Below are 20852 nucleotides of genomic sequence, written 5' to 3' on the forward strand. Positions count from 1 at the left end.
AAATTAATTCCCTATAATGATTATTGATACCCATTTTACAATGTTCTCTTCAATTTTTTGTAGATTCGTTTAAACAGTAAGACTTTTATATTCAAAATTCATAGTTAATGCATGTGTTGTATTTTGAGTTTATTTCTTTATTTTATATTGTTGCCAGAATTACAGTTGTGAAGAAGAAACCTATTTGTGATATTCTTTTCTGCTAATTGCATACTTATATAGCAAAATAAATGTGATTAGAATAAGATGAGTGCAGTAACATGCAGCAAAAAACAGGTGTGTGTGTGTGAAATACCTTAGATTCTTTAACTTCTTAAGAATTTAGGACAATTATCGATAATGGGCTAAGGGAAGGGTTAGCATTATATGATCAGGGGTTGGAAAGCTCACCATGGGCCAAGGTTGTTTAACCTGGAATCATAGCTTTCAGATGTTTAATTAATATGTCTATATAAACAGGCAGGGCAAGAGAGGCTTTGGATGAAATTTACCTGGTGACCAACATGTGAGTTTGAATATGGAGTTTACTTTTTTGAAGAAATGAATGTTAAATTTGAGAGTTTATCAATTTCCTGTTCCTTAATTCATCCTTTATTGGTGATTTACAGAGTGGTGACAGAGCTTTTGGGTGACCTGAGGAACCACTTTGGCTGTCTGTATAAACTGTCTGAAGCTGTGTCTATGGTTGACATGTTACAGAGCTTTGCTAATGCCTGTACTTTGTCCAATTATGGTAATTGATCCAAATAGGAAACATTTTATTGTAACATATATTTTTAAAACTTTAAATTGGATCATTAAAGAATTAAATTACCCACCAAGGTTCTTAATTTCAGTGAAGCCTGAGTTTACCAAAGATACTCTTGCCATTAAGCAAGGAAGGCATCCCATCCTTGAAAGGATTAGTGCTGACATGCCAGTTCCCAATAACACTGTAAGGAGACGAATTGATTAAAATCCACATAATGGATATATCTGAATAAGTTCTTTTTTAATACTGAAATTCACATTTTTTTTATTTCACTGACAGTATGCTACTGAAGACAGCAACTTCAATATTATCACTGGGGCAAACATGGTAAGTGGAACTAAAAGAATTTTCTCATAGTACATTGCCACAAAGAGTCTTTGCTGAGAATTGGGTCCAATTTTCATGGCTAGTTTTTCTTTGTATGGGCATGCAAATTCACTTCCTCTTTTTAGAGCAGCAATCTTTGGATCAATTGTTATATCATGTTTCCTGCAAATTTGCATTACCTTTCCACAAGAAAATATTGTGATTCTGCAAAATATTTTTACTATTCTCCAAAAAATGGGATTTTTTTTCTGAAATTAGTCACCTGGTAACTTACTAGCACAGGTAGAAAACACAGGCACCTGAAGTATGGATATTACTACCCCCCCCCCCCCCCCCTTTTTCATAATTTTATTTTTGGTGGCAATAATTTCTCTGAAATGTATGAATTCCCAGTCTATCTCATCCCTCTTTCGATTCATGAAATCGTTTCACGCTTTTTGTAAGCTTCTACCGTTATAATAAAATGAACAAATTTATAACGTGCCGTGTGATTGGTCCGCGAATAATCCCGAGACCCTTCGGATGATCCTGAGACTAAGCAATGTCTTTGCGAACCAATCATACGGCGTGTACAACAAATTCGTACTCTGTGACCTCCTTTTTGGTTGCCAGTGGAAGAGATGAAGCCCTGTCCGATCAATGCACACAAGATTGTGTCAAATAAAAGAGATGAGATGGGTTTTGAGTTGAAGAGACTTGTAGTATGACATCTCCCCGACCTGCTGCTCACCAAAATTTCTTAGGTAATGCTGTAATTACTTGGAAAATGTGCCCTGAAACGGGGACCCCCTGTTTGTTTACGAATTTTTGTTTCTTACCTTGTTCATTTTATTACACCAGTAGAAGGCCAATCTCTAAAGCTTACAAAAAGCGTGAAATGATTACATGAATCGAAAGAGGGATGAGATAGACTGGGAATTCATACATTTCAGAGAAATTATTGCCACCAAAAAAAAAATTATGAAAAAGGGGGGGGGGGGTAGTAATAATCCATACTTCAGGTGCCTGTGGTAGAAAATGTAGATACATATGTATATCAAAATACATTTATTATTCCAAAAAAATAACACAATACAACATACATGATATAACATCGATTGTGAAAATTAGCTCCCATTTGCACCATCTAATTTTGCATACTGATAAAAAAAAAAAAATAACACTGTAGCACTACATACATGTAGAAATGTATGATTGCATATAAGTTGCTGATACCACCGTAACACATGTGCTTACATATTTTACATGTTCTGGCACCAAATTTGTATTTGACAGTCCTTAAAAATTCTCTCCTGGCAACTTCATTGCTGGTGTATTTTTTCATACTTTTCTGAGAGAAATTTAAGTCAAGTTTGTTGTTTTCATTCTTTCTTTATACTGGTGGTGTTGCTGTCAAGGACCAGATTTTGATGTACATTGTTGTTTTCAGTTTCTACAAAACATCAGAATCCATAAAAATAAATATGTGGGGTATGGTGCACAGAACTGAGAATTGATTGATTGTATACTGTTTAACGTCCTTCTTGAGAATATTTCACTCATATGGAGATGTCACCATTGCTGGTGAAGGGCTGCAAAATTTAGACCTATGCTCGGTGCTCACTGCCTTTAAGCAGGGAGCTAGGGATCTTTATCGTGCCACTCCTGCTGTGACACGGGACCTCAGTTTTTGCGGTCTCATCCAAAGGGTAAGGGGTACTGAGGACCTATTCTAACCCGGATCCCCACAGATCTGAGAATTGAAGTGTAAGTGAAACGCTTCTGGTCCATTAGTGTAAGTGAAACGCTTCTGGTCCATTAGTTGTTCTTTTTGTTGTGATGTTTGGAGTTTTTGCCCCATTTTATGGTGGACACTTTAATTCGGTGGCAAAATATATATTTGAAATGACGTAGTCTGCAAAAGCAATGCATCTATCATTCTGTGGTATTTCTCCTATGATATCTTCAGTGAAACTTCTTTTGGTGCTAAGAATGCCAATCCAAAGAACTTTGTTAGCCATTTACGAATCCTGGATATATTTAGTCTTATTGTGTGAATATTCTACCACTAGTTCTGTCCAAGATGGAATATATATACAGCTGGAAATGTAGCATGGATGGCAGTAAAGATGGACTGCTCAAAGTCATTGTGAATGAATTGAGTGGATAAAACTAGATTTCTCTGTTGGTAGGATGAAATAAGCAGATTCCACTTCTCTAAATAACATTCTGTAGATTTTGCAGGGAAGAATGTGAACACAAGTGGAATATAAATGCCACTTCAGCAACTGTGAATGGTTTGCAGTTGATTAAAAAATTGGGACAACACTTAAAAAGTTCCATCATTGAAGATCAACCATGTTATTTCCAAGACACTGTAGATTTGTATTACTGGTGAGGATGACAATACTTGCGTCTTGGTCATTCACTAATACCAGCATTTCTGATTTATCAGCTCACCTGAGCTGAAGGCTCAAGTGAGCTTTTCTGATCAAAACTTTCTGTTGTCTGTCGTTGGCATCGTTGTCGTCCTTGTCGTAAACTTTTCACATTCTCATCTTCTCCTCCAGAATCACTATGCCGATTTCAACCAAATTTGGCACAAAGCACCCTTGAGTAAAGGGGATTAAAGTTTGTTCAAATGAAGGGCCATGCCCCCTTCAAAGGGGATATAATCACCAAAATTCAAAACTAGAGTGGGGTCATTTAAAAATCTTCTGGGCCAGAAATGCTGAAATTTACATGAAAGCTTCCTGACATAATGGAAATTCAAGTTTGTTAAAATCATGACCCCCAGGGGTATGTTGGGGCCACAATAGGGGATCAAAGTTAAAAATGTGAATATATAAAGATAATCTTAAAAAATCTTATTCTCAAGAACTACTTGGCCAGAAGAGTGAAGATTTACCTGAAAGCTTTCTAATATAAAGTAGATTCAAATTTGTTTAGATCATGACCCTGGGGGGTAGGGTGGGGCCACAATAGGGGATCGAAGTTTTACATGCAGAAAATCTTCTTCTCCAGAACCACTGGGCCAATTTCAATCAAACTTGATACAAATCATCCTTAGGTGAAAGCAATTCAAGTTTGTTCAAATGAAGGGCCATGCCTTCTTCAAAGTGGAGATAATTATAAAAATGCAAAAATTGGGTGGGATCACTTAAAAATCTTCTAAAGACCCACTTGGCCAGAAATGCTGAAATTTACATGAAAGCTTCCTGACACAGTGGAGATTTAAATTTGTTAAAATCACGATCCTTAGGGGTATGTTGGGGCCACAATAGGGGATCAGAGTTATACATATGAATATATATTAGGGAAAATGTTGTAATCAAGAAGCACCTAGCTATAAGTGAAAGATTCATATTTGTTCAGACCATGGCCCCCAAGTGGGGCCACAAATATGGATCAAAATTTTACATGCTCATATATAGGAATAACTTCTTCTCCAGAACCACTGGGCCAATTTCAATCAAACTTGGTACAAATCATCCTTAGGTGAAGGGGATTCAGATTTGGTCAAATGATGGGCCATGCCTCCTTGAAAGGGGAGAAAATCACAAAAATAGGGTGGGGTCATTTAAGAATCTTCTCAAGAACCACAGGCCCAGAAGAGCTGAAATTTACATGAAAGCTTCCAGACAAAGTGAAAATTTAAGTTTGTAAAAATTACGACCTCTGGTGTTAGGGTGGGGCCAAAATAGGGAATCAAAGTTTTACATGTGAAGGAAACCAAACTAAATGCCACAAAGCATCCTTAGATGAAATTTGTTAATATGAAAGGCCATACCCATCTACAAGTGCATGCATGTGATATTTAATGAATTTGTAGTCAAGTTTAATAATTAAGTTTGCTAATTAATGAGATTTTAGTCAAACAACCTTTGAAAAGTTTTTTCTGAACCAAGCTGCTTGCATAATGATAGTTTTGCTCAAGCTTGTTTATTGCTAGGAACTGCTGCTCAGGTGATCGATGTGGCCCATGGGCCTCTTGTTAGATTTGCATCCATTTTTCTCAGAACTTCTTGAAATTCGTCCTTGACTTTGGTAATGTTGGCATGTATTCGCGTCATTCTCTATAGATTGCCATTGCAATACTTTCTAGATCTTTTAGACTTTTTAGACTTAGACATTTATTATTGTCTGACAATTTCACTCTGGATAACCTTGGAAGGATGCTGAGAAACAACATTAGAATTCTTACAGCAGCTGTTGTGTCTTGATCTGTCTTGTGTTCAGTCAAACTATGTATGTGGTGATATTTGCTTCTTACAATGGCAAATCCCTAGAGGTCTGTAGTTACTGATGCTTTGCATTGTTTTGCAGCACTACATCTATAAAGTAAATACCAATAGATTTAGCGAATAATGAATTCTTGAAAACCAATTTACATCACTAATTTTGAATTCAAACATAAAATTTACATTTATACCTGTATTCAACATCACCATTTTTCAAAGTACTGTATTCTATAATCTGAAGGAATATCTGTCAAATACTGTACATTTGTAAATCTCATTTTATAGGCGATATACTATTATTTACATGTTTTTTCATTGGACTAGCCTTCACGAAAATTTAGTTCTAGTGAATAAACTTGACCATATAGAAGACTTAGCAATAGATAATGATTACCGGTAGTGAAAGTTTTGTCTTGTAAAAAAAAAAATACATCTGATCGTATCCACGCAAAAATGAGGTTTCACAAAATAAAAGGGATCTATAGTAATGTGCATGGTTTCTGCCTATTGGTTTCTACATATTGTAAAAACATATAACTGATTACATGTATATCTACAAGAGATAATTTCCATATAAGTTGGAGATTTAAATCAATGAGATTTAAACTCATTGCCACTGGTAACACACAGGTAATGTAGTGCTATAGTTACAATAGCTGAAGGGTGTGTTTTGAGGAAATGTAATAAAACTTGTGGAAAAGTAAAAATGAAAATTTTCAAAATTTGTGGAACTGTAATACAGCTGGATTAATAATACATGTACCTATAATTTCATTACAGAGTGGCAAGAGTACCTACCTGAGGCAGGTGGTGTTATTACAAATTATGGCTCAGATTGGCTGCTTCGTTTCTGCAGAGTACGCCTCTTTCAGAATCACAGACCAAATTTTCTCCAGAATTGGAAGTGATGATGACATAGAATCCAACTCTTCCACGTTCATGTTAGAGGTAAGCGGGTACCTATACACATTCATGTTAGAGGTAAGCGGGTACCTATATACATTCATGTTAGAGGTAAGCGGGTACCTATACACACTCATGTTAGAGGTAAGCGGGTACCTATACACATTCATGTTAGAGGTAAGCGGGTACCTATATACATTCATGTTAGAGGTAAGCGGGTACATATACACATTCATGTTAGAGGTAAGCGGGTACCTATACACATTCATGTTAGAGGTAAGCGGGTACCTATATACATTCATGTTAGAGGTAAGCGGGTACCTATATACATTCATGTTAGAGGTAAGCGGGTACCTATACACATTCATGTTAGAGGTAAGCGGGTACATATACACATTCATGTTAGAGGTAAGCGGGTACCTATATACATTCATGTTAGAGGTAAGCGGGTACTTATACTAAATTTCAAGTATAGCTGAAAGTTAAATTGGATGCTGTCCCTACAATATTATTCTTGACAAACTGCTTGCACAATCAGGATGCATGCACGATCCTGAACAATGCAAAAGCATTCATTAACAGAATGATTATACATGATCATGAAGACTAATATTATAAATGAACAATCACACAAGATTTTAACGAGAAAACCTGCAAAAAATATTTAAGAATGAAAGTAATGTAATGAAATTTCCTGAGAAATTAAAGAAATCTTTGACCATAGTAATACTTAAGCCAATAATGAATAAGATATACATCAGTATACATGTAAGGCACAAGAAACAAAAATAAAATTGGATGTAGATATTAATCTTAAAATTAAGAGAATTATCAGTCAGGAAAACATTCTTTAAACAGAATGCTAATTGCTGGTATAAGTTCAGACTGACATTCAAAGTTTTTAGATAAAATTTAGAATAATTATATATTTATATAGGAATCACAATAAAGTATTTACACGCTAACCATGTTGAATTTAGATTAAATTACAATGAAATTTTGATAACTTCTGATAATTCCTTAATCATAATACAGCGAGGTGAAACAAGATGGTGTGAACTTCGATCTCTTGAAGTTCTCAATCTATCAAAGTAATCTCCTGGGGATCAATTTATTTCCATATATTGATAAGCGCTTTCAAAGTCTCGATCTTTTGAAACTCTTTTGAAGTAAACTTTTAGTCCCATTATGTATAATTCTATAAGATAAACTTGATACCTTAGTAGATTTTGACACTTTGAATTAATCGATTGATTAAAAGAAACAAATGTATTGGTATTAACATGTACCATATAACTATCGCAGAGAGTAACATTCTGAACTTGTTCATTTGGAATTAATTTCACTGTTTTGAAAGTTTCTTAATACTTGTAGTTTTTGACAAAATCTAGGTAAAAAAGAAATTCAGTTGCATTTTTATGCTTTGTTATATATGTTAAATGTATGACACTCGGTGTAATAAAACAATGCATGTTGTTGAGGCTGCATCTCGAATGACAATGGTTTTCTTTGCGTAAAAATTTTCATTGTTACCCTCACCTGAACTACATGCACTATTTATATACCCCCTCCCCCCTCCCCTTTCCCTATATCTGTGATTAGGTTGCAAACTATGTGGACATATGGTACACTTTATGATAAACATGATATATCATTATTGTTGTCTGGTCAATGTAGCATGAATGATGCATGAACAATACAGGGGATCTTGATGAAAACTATGTAAAATTAGTTTTTTGTTCGACACTGAACTTTTATCTGGCATTACAAATGAATCATTTTTATTGAGATTCATTGCAAGTGTATGACTTGGTTATTCATTTCAAAAACATTGAGAGCTGCATGTAGAACAATTGATTTATTTTTCTATTTTTTCTTTCTTTTCCTATATCTAAAAATGTATTCTAAAACCATTGAATATTGTGATATACCTTTGTAGATGAAAGAAGTAAACTACATCATACAGAATGTCGGTCATAGATCTCTTATCATCATGGACGAATTGGGAAGAGGTTTGTACAGTTTTGTACTGTATGCAAGTAGTATTGGTAAAATAAATCAGTTTTTTTGGTTTTAATGACGTCATGCATGCAGGTGCACGTGATATATGAGGTGGATTGGTACAGTGCCTGATCTGTTTTATTTTAACCGACGTGTGATAAAAAAATAAGTGAATTTTTCATAAATTCATTTTATAAAAAAGTTCATGTCCAAAAAAATGAAAATGTGATTGGCATATTTGTATCTAATCTTTCATTAGTAACTTTAACGAAGATGAACTGCATACAATTTCTTCTATGATGTCAGTTTAAAATCTTTCATTAGTAACTTTAACGAAGATGAACTGCATACAATTTCTTCTATGATGTCAGTTTAAAAGTTCGAGTAATGATTGATTATGTAGGGTTCTTCATCTCTTCATGTATTAATTATGTCACCAGCCATATAGATAAAGTGACACAAATTTGACCATTCAGCAGTAAGGCATCTTGTTTTTGAATTAAGTTCTCATTTATAAAGACCCATATCACTTAGTTATAATACCAATTAAGTGTTTAGGACCTATTAATTAAATTCAAGCAAGATGTTAACAGTGGTGTAAGTATAGGACATACAAATAATTTGTTTATTTTGTTCGCTGGATATTCTAGCTATCTAGGTGTGCTAAACTTACTGTATCAAGCACTCAAACATTATCTCATGTGCTCAATTCATTATCTCAAATATCTCAAGAGCTCGACATATTATTTCTAGCGCAGGACTTACAATCTATCATTTTATCAAGACGGTTACTCTTATTATTGATAGAATTATTACTCTGCAATGGATTGTAATTGCATAAGTGCTATTTTTCTGCTTATGGAATTAATAAAGCATGTTGCAGCATACAAATATATTTAATGGGAATGCTCTGGTTTATATGCATTATCATTATTAAGCAATCAATACGCTGTAATGCATTAGATATTGCATAGAAAGAGTGACGTAAAATTAGGAATATAGCACAATGACTGTTTCTCTCTCCATCTTAGTTTAAAAGTTGACATGCAGTTACTGATGGATTTGTTGATCGCTCAACTTATCACTTGTGATAATAAGTAGAATGTTCAAGATAATATTTTGAGTGCCGAAAATATGTTGAGTGTTCAAGATGATATGTCAAGTGTATGAGATAATATGTCAAGTGTATGAGATAATATGTCGCGTAGACAATATACTGGTATAGGACAATGTATGAGATGCAAAGTCAAGTGCACAAGATAGTGGGTCAAGTGCATGAGATAGAAATGTGTGACCTAAATAAGCAAAATGGGAGAGGGCCTACATAGGCTATGCCTGTTGCCTGATCCTATTGAGTTTCTCAATAGAATATGTTTAAACTAAACTATAAGCAGAATTATGCAGCTTTTTTTGAAGTTAGTAATACTGAACAAAATTTGATCTTGATGAAATTAATCAACTATCTCTTCCAGGGACCAGTCAAGAGGAAGGTGTAGGGATTTGTCATTCGGTCTGTGAATACCTTCTCGGATATAAAGTATGTTTTCCTACCTTTTGCCATACAATTTTATGTTGTACTATATGTTACCCTCACTCTAAATACAATACACACTTTGTCTTGTACCTGGATACTTTAAATTGTTATTGTAGTCGTATGTTGACCTTGATCATGTATCGAACAAACTAAAATAAACAACTACAGTGTATATATAAAGTTTTGCTCATTTTGCTTTCCATCCTTGAAGCAAAATGTACTACCATATATCAGGTTTTTTCCGTGTCATGTTTTTTCTGCGAATCAGAAACTAAAGCAGTATATTAAATTTACGTGAATCAAATTTTCACTATTTCAAAGTCATAGCGAAAATATAATTCACGATTATTTTAACTTATGAAGGAATTGAGGGAAAAGGCCAGTATTTGTGTGTATAACTCTTAATTTTTTATGCAAAAATGCAGTCAATAAAACGATTTACAGAATTTCTGAGTTATTGTCGCAATTATAATCAAATCTCAATATGGATTATATTCCTGCTTCTCTGAATCCATCTCTGACGATTTCGGGTTTTGTTCGCATGTAATCATAAACCTTTGTCTGCCATTTCGCTCCAAGTGGCTTCATCCGGGTGAGAGATAAACCGAATTTCACCTCGTCAATTTTGGAAGACGCGCTCAGCTGATCACACACCTGTGCTGCGTACCAGTTTTCAAAAGCAATTTTGCACTTTTGTTTACACTCAAGTATATTGTAAATATGTATTGGTGGTATAGTGATGTAAATCAATGTTCGTTAGCTATAATGGTACTACATGTACTTCCAAAAATTTTGGATAATATTTATCGATAATTATTTTCGTTTAAAACAGCCATCAACTATGTACCGTTACATGTATGAGTAGCTCAGGTATAATTATACATTGATTGAATCAAAGAACGTGGGCCATTTAATTAGATTGTCCTTTATTAAAGAAACACAGAGGCCTACATACCTGCTACATGGCGCTTATCAGATATAGGGGGAGACAAAACACCCTGAACACATAACTTTCATTGTACTATTACCTGCATGATATATAACTCTATTACAAAAACAAAACTTTGTATCAAATTTACCCGGATTTATTTTCCGCGATTCGGAAATCATTGTGAACAAAGCAGAAATTAGATACATGCTGAAAAAACCTGACATACGGTCTATTTTTATGAAGGGTGTATGCACAGGTTTCTTGTGTATGTTATTTATAGAAATATTCTGGTGATTGAAGATGGAAAAAAGTGCACCTTTGTGTTATTTTCCACCCACATTAACACCAATTTCATTGCAGAACATGATTTGTATTGTTTCTACAAATTTATCTCTCAGAATCTGTCAACAATGTCAATATTCAAGAAATTAGTCATTTTTGCATGTTCTCCAATTTGTTTATAATATTTTAGAAAAAGATATGGGAACTTTTCATTGAAAAACAAGGGCAGGCAATAAAATGCTGTGTTTCTTACATCAAATTAGAAGAAATAGTGTGGATTATATGTCTTAATTAGATATCAGTGTTTCGGTTCTTGATGATTTAACTTGAATTTTCCCATGTTTTTAAGGGAATGTACATGTTTATACTCTTTTTATTATTTGTAATAAATGAACAGCACTTTTAACACTGTGACATAATCTTTTTCAAAAGAAAAGTGATGGATGGTTTACTTTTTATTTGAAAGAAAGATTGCCTAATTGAACTTAAAACATGATAATAAATGATATATTATTTGTTTTCCTGCTAGGCATTTGTATTCTTTGCAACTCATTTCATGGATCTTAGTCAACTGGATAGCTTGTATCCAAATGTGCAAAAGTAAGTTGAATTGAGAATGTATAATTCATGGAAGGAAAATTATGAAGTAATACTTACTCCTTTCCCTCAAATATCACTAAATACTAGTAATAAATATAAACACTACTAAATAGTGTGTACCAACTTCTATTTCATGTTTAGGAGAATGTCATATTGAAAACCTATTTTTATTTTTATTGCCCCCCCCCTCCCCCCCCCCCGGAACGAAGATATTGCTTTACACTTATCTAACAGACTTCATACTTAAAAGACTGTTGTACACATCAATGTGCATTGTCGCTGGTCATGGTTACCTCAAACGTAGTGTAAATGGAGACAATAGGCATGGCTTGCGATGATCAAAGTGCAGATGCCACTACCAGACCAGACAGGTTTTGTCTTGTGCAGTTGCAGGGATGTGATTTTTCCTCTTTTCAGAGGAAATCCTCTGATTTGCTCGATTTTTTGAAAAAATGAAACACTCTGGATTTGATCTAAAGTGGCAGAAAATGATATTTTTCCAGGTAGGGTGAGGTGTTTTCCTCCCTTTTTGACCAGTTTTCCTCTGATTTCTGAGGAATTCAGTCACATCCCTGAGTTGGGAATCTGAGAATCTTTTGTATCACAGACTTCATACTTGAAGTGTTGATATACATCAATTAATGTGCACATGATTGCTTTTGCTCAGCAGGTCAGTATGTCCAAGGTCAAGGTCACTACCTGTATAGTACCAAGTCAGACAGGTTTTATGGAATGTAGAATGGATCTTGTGTAATACTGGATAATGCTTTATCGCAGATTTCAGACTTGTTAGACTGATACATATCAATGTCCACATGTTCCCTATTGCTTGACAGGTCTGTATGTCCCAAATTAAGATCATTACCAACTTATATCACAACAGTGTCTCCTACACCTTGTGTAATGTGTAACTGGAGAACACGTGCTTTGCCTCTTTGATTTCATACTTGGTAGGCTTATTAGCTTTTCTGAGCCGAAGGCTCAAAGAGCTAATCATATGGCCATATGTCTGGCGTGCAGTGTGCGTCAACTTTTTGGGAAAAGGGCTATATCTCAAGAACCCCTTGGCCAATTTTTGTCAAAGGATATCCTTGGTCCAAGGGCTTTCATTTGTACTAAAACTAGGGTTGTGACCCTTTAACAAGGGGAGATAATTAGGAAAATGCAAACAAAAGTAGTGGTTGCTAAAAATCATGTTCTCAAGAACCACTGGGCAAATTATCACCAAACTTATTCATAAGGATGAAGATAGGTTATAGATAAAGAATTGTTCAAGGCATCATCCTGGGGCAAAGGGTGTGGTCTCAAGGTCACTTCAAAGTTGACCTTAAATTTTGTTTTGTTAAAACTTTGATATTTTGCTTAGTATAAGGACTAGGATCATTAAATTTTGTCAGTTGATGCATCTTAGGACCTAATATCATATTGTCTCCAAAGTAGGTCATGGTGACCTACTTTTTGAATTTCGCAGGTAATTATTATTATTAAATGGATTTTGATGCATATCTTGGACACTTTTGAGCCTATTATCTTAAAAAGTTGTCAGTTGATGGAGCATGGGACCTTGAACTGCGTCATGTAAAAAGTATGTCACCATGACCTACTTTCTGAATTTTATGGCTAATCATTTATGAATACATTTTAGGTTGTCATTTCAGATACCGAGAGGTTTAGAATCATCAAACCTTGTAAGTTGATGCATCTAGAGGCCTCAAAACATATTTATAAAAAAAAGTAGGTCACAGTGACCTACTTTTTGAATTTTGCAGACATTCAAATTTCACATTTTCAATTTTAGATGCATATTTTGAACACTATGAAAACTAGAATCATCAAACTCTGTCAGTTGATGCATCTTGAGTCTTCATGGTTTGTTGACCAAAAAGTAGGTCACCATGACCTACTTTTGGAATTTGACAGCTATATTTTAATATTTCAGATACTATTTGACTTACAATCATCAAACTTTGTCAGTTGATGGGTCTTGAGTCTTCAGAGTGTGTCGACCAAAAAGTAGGTCACTGTGACCTATTTTTGGAATTTGACGTTTATATCTGAATATTTCAGATACTATTTGACTTCAATTATCAAACTTTGTCAGTTGATGCATCTTGAGTCTTTGGAGTGTGTCGACCAAAAAGTAGGTCACTGTGGCCTTCTTTTGGAATTTGACGACTATATTTGAATACTATTTGACTTGTCAGTTGATGCATCGTGAGTCTTCAGTGTGTCAACCAAAAGTAGGTCACCGTGACCTACTTTTGGACAGTTACATTTATATTTTCAGGCACTATTTGACTTAACATCATCAAACTTTGTTAATTGATGATCGAATCTTGGTTAGTGAGAAATTTTGCCTCTTCTACAATGTATCAGAAGAGCAATTCTAGGCCCATGGGCCTCTTGTACATTTATACACTAGACCTATAAAAAAAACTTGCTTAAGGTTCCATGTCATGGTAGGCAGTGGTCTCTAGCTCATGGATTAGAGGATAAATTCTATGATAATTTTTATGATATGAATAATTTATCCATCAAACTCTTTTTAATTGACTGTAAGTGAAATCAGCATAAAAATAAACGTGAAACTGTATATTTTTTTCAGTTATTGTTTCATGATTCATAAATCATTTAATGAGGAGGATCAGACTGAGAAAGTGGTGTATACCCATGTACTTACAAAGGGGCAGAACAAGGAGGAGCACTATGGTAAATCATTAATGGAGTAGACTGAACCCAGCATATCTTACCAAGTCAATGTCTGTAGTGTTAAAAAAAAGGTTAGGAAGAAATGTTCATACCATAACTCTCCTATCAAAGGATGTTGGAGGCTCATACTTGGCACAAAGATTAACCGTATTATGTACAATAGTATTAGGGAGAGGGCAGTCTTGAGTTTTTAGCACTTGTGTCCAATCCCTTTGTAATTGTATAACAATAAGTTATATTCAAACCAAACCCAAAGCTCAAATAATTTAGGGTCTGGGGCCAGTAAATTTTAGATTTGGGCTAGTGCTTTGTGAAGAGCATGTGTCCTTTGGGCGAATTAATTGAAATACCTATTAAAATTCCTAAATGATTGAGCTAATAAATATTATATGTATGTGCGTCTAGGTTTTCAGCACATGCAAAACAATTTCTTGATTTCGCATTTGTTAAGTTGACCTATGAAGTAACACAATGTAGATATTCTAAGAACAAGGTATATAATATTGGCAACCCACTTAACATGATGTGTCTGTGAAACACTGATACCCCCCCATATGGCAGCAAAGTAATTTTAGTACAAAAAGAAAGGTCTTGTCACAATTAAGGAATACACATGTGAAATATGAAAAACTTGGCACTAAGGATCCAAAAGTTATAGCCAAGGATAATTTTTTTTTTCCAAAAATAGGTCAAAGTTCAAGGTGAAGGTCATGATATCAAAGGAGTACACATGTGAAATATGAAAGTACTAACACTTAGCATTCAAAACTTTTTGCAGACAAACAGACAGACCAAAAACTATATGCCCCTGAATCTCTGATTATGGGGGCATAAAAATGATTAACAGATTTTCATTCTTAAAGATATTTGCACCTGAGATTTGGAGTAATGTAAATTTTTTAGGAAGTGTATTTTTGATTTCTACATTGAAGGAGAATTAGAAAATAAAAAAAAAAATACTGGGGTCACAATGCTTGTTATTGAGCTACAGTGTTCTAAACATGACCTTTTTAGCTCACCTGAGTTGAAAGCTCAAGTGAGCTTTTCTGATCGCTTTTTGTCCGTCTGTCTGTCTGTCTGTCCGTCTGTCAAACTTTTCACATTTTCGACTTCTTCTCCAGAACTACTGGGCCAATTTCAACCAAACATGGCCAAAAGCATCCTTGGGTAAAGGGCTTTCAAGTTTGTTCAAATGAAGGGCCATGTCCCTTTCAAAGGGGAGATAATCACAAAAATGCAAAAATAGGGTGGAGTCATTTAAAAATCTAATCAAGAACCACTGGGCCAGAAGAGCTGAAATTTACCTGAAAGCTTCCTGACATATTGCAGATTCAAGTTTGTTCAAATCATGGCCCCCGGTGGTAGGATGGGACCACAAGGGGGGGATCAAAGTTTTACATAGAAATATATAGGGAAAAACTTTAAAAATCTTCTTCTCAAGAACCACTAAGCCAGAAAAGCTGAGATTTACATGAAAGCTTCCTGACATAATGCAGATTCAAGTTTGTTCAAATCATGGGCCCCTGGGGTTGGATGGGGCCACAATAGGGGATCAAAGTTTTACATACAAATATATAGGGAAAATCTTTAAAAATCTTCTTCTCAAGAACCACTGAGCCAGAAAAGCTGATTTTTACATGAAAACTTTCTGACATAATGCAGATTCAAGTTTGTTCAAATCATGGCCCCCGGGGGTAGGATGGGGCCACAAGGGGGGATCAAAGTTTTACATACAAATATATAGGGAAAAACTTTAAAAATCTTCTTCTCAAGATCCACTAAGCCAGAAAAGCTGAGATTTACATGAAAGCTTCCTGACATAATGCAGATTCAAGTTTGTTCAAATCATGGCCCCCGGGGGTAGGATGGGGCCACAAGGGAGATCAAAGTTTTACATACAAATATATAGTTAAAATCTTTTTCTCAAGAACCACTGAGTCAGAAAAGCTGATATTTACAAGAAAACTTTCTGACATAGTGCAGATTCAAGTTTGTTCAAATCATGGCCCCTGGGGGGTAGGATGGGGCCACAAGTGGGGGGGGGTTCAAAGTTTTACATACAAATATAGGAAAAAGCTTTAAAAATCTTCTTCTCAAGAACCATTGGGCCAAAGAAGTTGACATTTACATGAAAGCTTTCTGACAAAGTGTAGATTCAAGTTTGCAAAGGGTAGTTTGGGCCATAATAGGGACTAAGGTTTTACATGCAAATATATATGGAAAGTCTTCAGATATGGGCCAAGGTGACTCAGGTGAGTGATGTGGCCCATGGGCCTCTTGTTGCACTTAAAATTGACTCCAGATTTACTTGATTTGTAAATTGGTGTCAACACAACATAAGCAACACAAATCAATCATTACATAAAATAAATATGTAATCATGTCTCCTAATAATACAGATTTAAAGTTTAATACTTGTAATGGGAATGAATAATGACCTTTTTGCATTTGATGTACGAAAAAATTCATTATATCAAAGAGGTATAGCGCACTTGGTATGCAATTTTGCCTACATATATACTTTTTTCTTGAATATCATTCTGCTATACAATGTTAGTTTATACTAGTGTTTACCCAAATTACTCAAAGATATCTATATCTTGATAGTATCTTATTTGATAGGCATAAACATCATCATGATTAGATAGAGTATATAATAGATGTAACATAATTGACCTAAAGAATTGCATACTGTTGCAAAAGTCCACCCTAAACCAGAAATAGACATTAAAATTGTTTTATTTGAGTATGAATACATAAGCCAATTTGAGAAATTTTGGTTTAAGATAATTCCACCCCTCTAGAATTATAGGTTCAATCTTATGTTTGATTGTTGATTCTTCAAATATTATATCTTAGAAACAAATAAAAAGGATAAAATAAGTATGTTGTGGTATCAATAAATTTTTTATCAATTAGCACAATATGCCTGTTATCAACGTCAGAAAATTGCAATTTTCCTTACACAGCATTATCAAAATTTAACAAAAACGGGTTGTAATGATATAATAGTATTCATTACAATTTCATGAAACTGTTTCTTTAAAAAATATACAAAATGTTTGTGAAAAATAAAGAAAATCTGTTGCATAATGGACTTGATAAATACATGTAATTTAATGAAAACAGAGTTATTGCCCTTGGATTCATTATTTTGAAACATATAATTGATAATTCATGTATAACTTAGACTTTTGAAATATTTTATTGTTAACAAGATTTTTTACAATAACTATTGAAAAAAATCCAATAAAATTTATGTTCCTGTCGTGCATAAATATTATTAATCATTGACTTTGCAAAATCTTATGATGTCACAGGAGGGTGGAAATACCTTAAGGTTAAACTCGGGTGACATATTCTAATTGGTTGTTGTCCTGCGTTGTGCGTTAACAATTGAACATTTTTAACTTCTTCTTGATAACTATCAGTCCAATTCTTCTCAAATTTGGTATGAAGCATCTTTGGGACAAGGGGGACACAAATTGTAAATTTCAGGACTCAACTCCCTAGGGGTGGGGCAAAAATTGACCAATTTTCAAAAGTTTTCTTCTCTACAACCGCATACGTGTAAGAAAAATTAAATGCATAGTGATGTAGAACAGGTAGTCCTTTACCAAAATTGTAAATTTGATGATCCCAGGGGTAAGGGTTTTGGTATCAGGGTGGGGCCAAAATGGTCAGTTATTAAATGTGTGAACAGTAGACATTTTTAACTATCATTCCAATTCTATTCAAATTTGGTATGAAGCATCTTTGGAACAAGGGGGACATAAATTGTAAATTTGAGGATTCCTGCACCCCTGGGGCCTTAGGGGTGGGGAAAAACTGCCCAAAATTGACCATTTTTGAAAAGTCTTATTCTCTAGAACTGCACATGTTTACGAAAAAACTAAATGCATAGTGATGTAGAGCAGGAAGGCCTCTATCAAAATTGTAATTTTGATGATCCCCGGGGTAGGGGTTCTGACGTCAGGGCGGAGGCCCAACTTACTATATAGTGTTTATGTGTAAAACACTTAAATAACATCTTCTTTAGTGTTATTGATACTAAATTGAAACTAAAAGTATATTTAGAAAGAGCAGGTAGTCTTTTACCAAAATTGTTAATTTGTTGATCCCCAGAGTAGGGGTTCTGACCCCCAGGGTGGGGCCAAACTTAGTATATAGTATTTAAATTTATGTGTAAGTTTGCTGATACTGTATAAAATCTATATGCATACTTAGGAATAGCAGAAAAGGATGTACAAAAAAATTGTGAATTTCACAACCTAGGGTTTTAACTCTAGGATGGGTCCAAATTAGTAATATCTTTTGATGTTTTAATGTTAATACATCTATCATATTTAATATGTAAAGCCTTTCATCAGTGTATGCACTTTTGTGGACTGAAAGTTTTAAGAACACGTACTGTTTTATACTGTTGATGAACTTTAGAATTTAGCTTAAGGTAGGTCCTTAGTCCTGGATTTTTGGGGTTTAGGTAGCATTTTTTTGTTTGGAATCAATAAATTAACATTCAGAGTAATGAAAAAAGGCAAAACAGTTAAGGGTTTCCATATTAATTTTCATTACATACACCACTAAAGTCATATACCCCGATGTAGATTTTTATGAAATTCATTGGAAACAGTTATTTGTTGTTATTTTAATATAAAAACAACAAAATATTTTTTGAATTGCATTTATTTATCGGGAAACATGTCAATAACTAAAACACATGTCATTTTCAATATGTTCATCAAGTTTTAGAATAATATGTGGAAAATTATTGAATTAGCGTTATTCCCCAAAATGTTAAAAAACAAACAAATGTGGACGCATTTTCCTTATAGCAATGGTTTACATATCATTTTTTCTGTTTATATTAGTAGAGTTACATCTGTTATAGTTATTCATGGGAAAAAATCCATACCTTTCCTTAATAATTTCAAATCTATAGCTTCCAGATTATGTATACCCCCATCAAAAACTGAAGTCTGGCACCATACAGCTGAGCTATTTAAATCACTCGGGATTAAAATTGTATGTAATTTCATGAAAAAACACAGATAATGATTCCTTATCACCTTGGTAAAATGTTTGTCAAAAATAAAGGAAATATATCACATTATGGACTTGATAAATAATTGAATGAAAACAGAGTTATTGTCCTTGGATTCAATATTTTGAAACATATAATTGACTATTCAAATATAACTAAGAATTTTGAAATATTTTATGGCTAACAAGATTTTTTACAATAACTATTGAAAAAGATTCCAACAAAATTTATGTTCCTATCATTAAATTATTGACTTTGCAAAATCCTATGACGTCACACGAGTGTGGAACTACGTTAAATATTCAGAACAGGGATTTTTTTTTCTAGATTTCATAGCCCTTGGGAGTTGTGATACTTTTTCACTAGTACTCAGGTGACCAATAAGGCTTGTGGGCGTCTTGTTGAAAATGACTAAAATATGAGGGGAGAATAAATCATTCTCAAAATTTTACCTTGAGATTTAGCAACCTGTCAAACGTGAAACATTAAAATTTACATGTCTCAGGTTGGCTTAGTGGTTTAGGTGCTCAGTAATATCATACACTTGAAGCATAGATTCCGAGTTCGAGTCCTATATTTTTCCAATCTATTTTTCTTTCTTTTCTTTTGGGGGGGGGGGGGGGGGTCTATTTTTAGGGGATTTATAAATGACACTGATACATATATTTTAACAAATATTAGTTATTTTCACAATAACCTCCAATATTTGCAAGTTTTGACTTTAAAAAAGGAATTTATTCTGAGATGACTGTTAAGTTCCGAATTAATAGTTTATTTTCACTAACCGGTTCCTAAATGTGCAAAGGACTTTCAACCCATAATGTGGCTAACGAAAAGCTAAATGAATACTACAAGAAAAGGGGCACAAATGCACAGCATGTTGAAGATAAAAATAGGTCATGGGAGGAAAATAACTTTTCTACAGTTTGACTCCTTCAAAAGTAGATATAAAACTCATGTAGCAACTGTCATATGACATTTAGGCAAAGCTAAACACTCTAATTACCAACCAAAGGCAAATGAACTGATGAAATATATTAAAAGTGCTGCAGCCATGTCAGAAAAAGACAGTGAGCTTGAATTAAAGTAATGCCATATGTAAAATGGTTGTTTTGTGATATGAATGCACCTATGAAAATATTGTAAATTTCATTCCAAGTAGGAACATGGTTTATTGATTAAAGAATGATTTATATAAATGTCAGTAATACTAAACTGCAACAGTTATTCATCTTGGTTAACAAAACATTAAAAACGTTGGCCTTATATTTAAAAATAACATGCCAGTCTATTATTGGAAGCTGGTATTTTCCCTTTGAATTTCTGAGTTGGCCATTTCATTTCTTCAGCAAGAGCGCTACAAAATATACATCTATGAGAGTTTAAAAGGACATATTAGGAGTTATGTTAATTTCTAGAATTTCACATAATTTTCTTAAAATTTCAAATGGAACTAAAAATAAAGTGGGAGTTTTTAAATTATTGGTGTAAATACTGAATTTTTATACAAAATTTTGAGTAAATTAATTTAAACTTGTTTAAGAATCAGT

At 33.9% G+C, this 20852-nt stretch overlaps 1 protein-coding gene across 3 annotated transcripts in view; it reads left to right on the forward strand.

Moving 5' to 3' along the window:
* The window catches only part of LOC125679417 (mutS protein homolog 4-like), a 67100-nt gene that overhangs the window by 42481 nt on the left and 3767 nt on the right, over window positions 1-20852 (forward strand). Inside the window, exons 18-27 of one of the 3 annotated variants that reach the window (XM_056153881.1) lie at window positions 64-76; window positions 460-505; window positions 609-733; window positions 837-934; window positions 1031-1078; window positions 6079-6246; window positions 8141-8213; window positions 9675-9739; window positions 11479-11549; window positions 14155-14258. In XM_056153881.1, coding sequence (XP_056009856.1) covers window positions 64-76; window positions 460-505; window positions 609-733; window positions 837-934; window positions 1031-1078; window positions 6079-6246; window positions 8141-8213; window positions 9675-9739; window positions 11479-11549; window positions 14155-14258 — 811 coding nt within the window. Of the gene's footprint in view, window positions 1-63; window positions 77-459; window positions 506-608; window positions 734-836; window positions 935-1030; window positions 1079-6078; window positions 6247-7575; window positions 7593-8140; window positions 8214-9674; window positions 9740-11478; window positions 11550-14154; window positions 14259-20852 lie in introns of those variants that run through there. The other 2 variants (XR_008799910.1, XM_056153882.1) reach the window with 2 other exon arrangements.

Source organism: Ostrea edulis, chromosome 2, assembly GCF_947568905.1.
Source record: "Ostrea edulis chromosome 2, xbOstEdul1.1, whole genome shotgun sequence".
Lineage (NCBI taxonomy): Eukaryota > Metazoa > Mollusca > Bivalvia > Ostreida > Ostreidae > Ostrea > Ostrea edulis.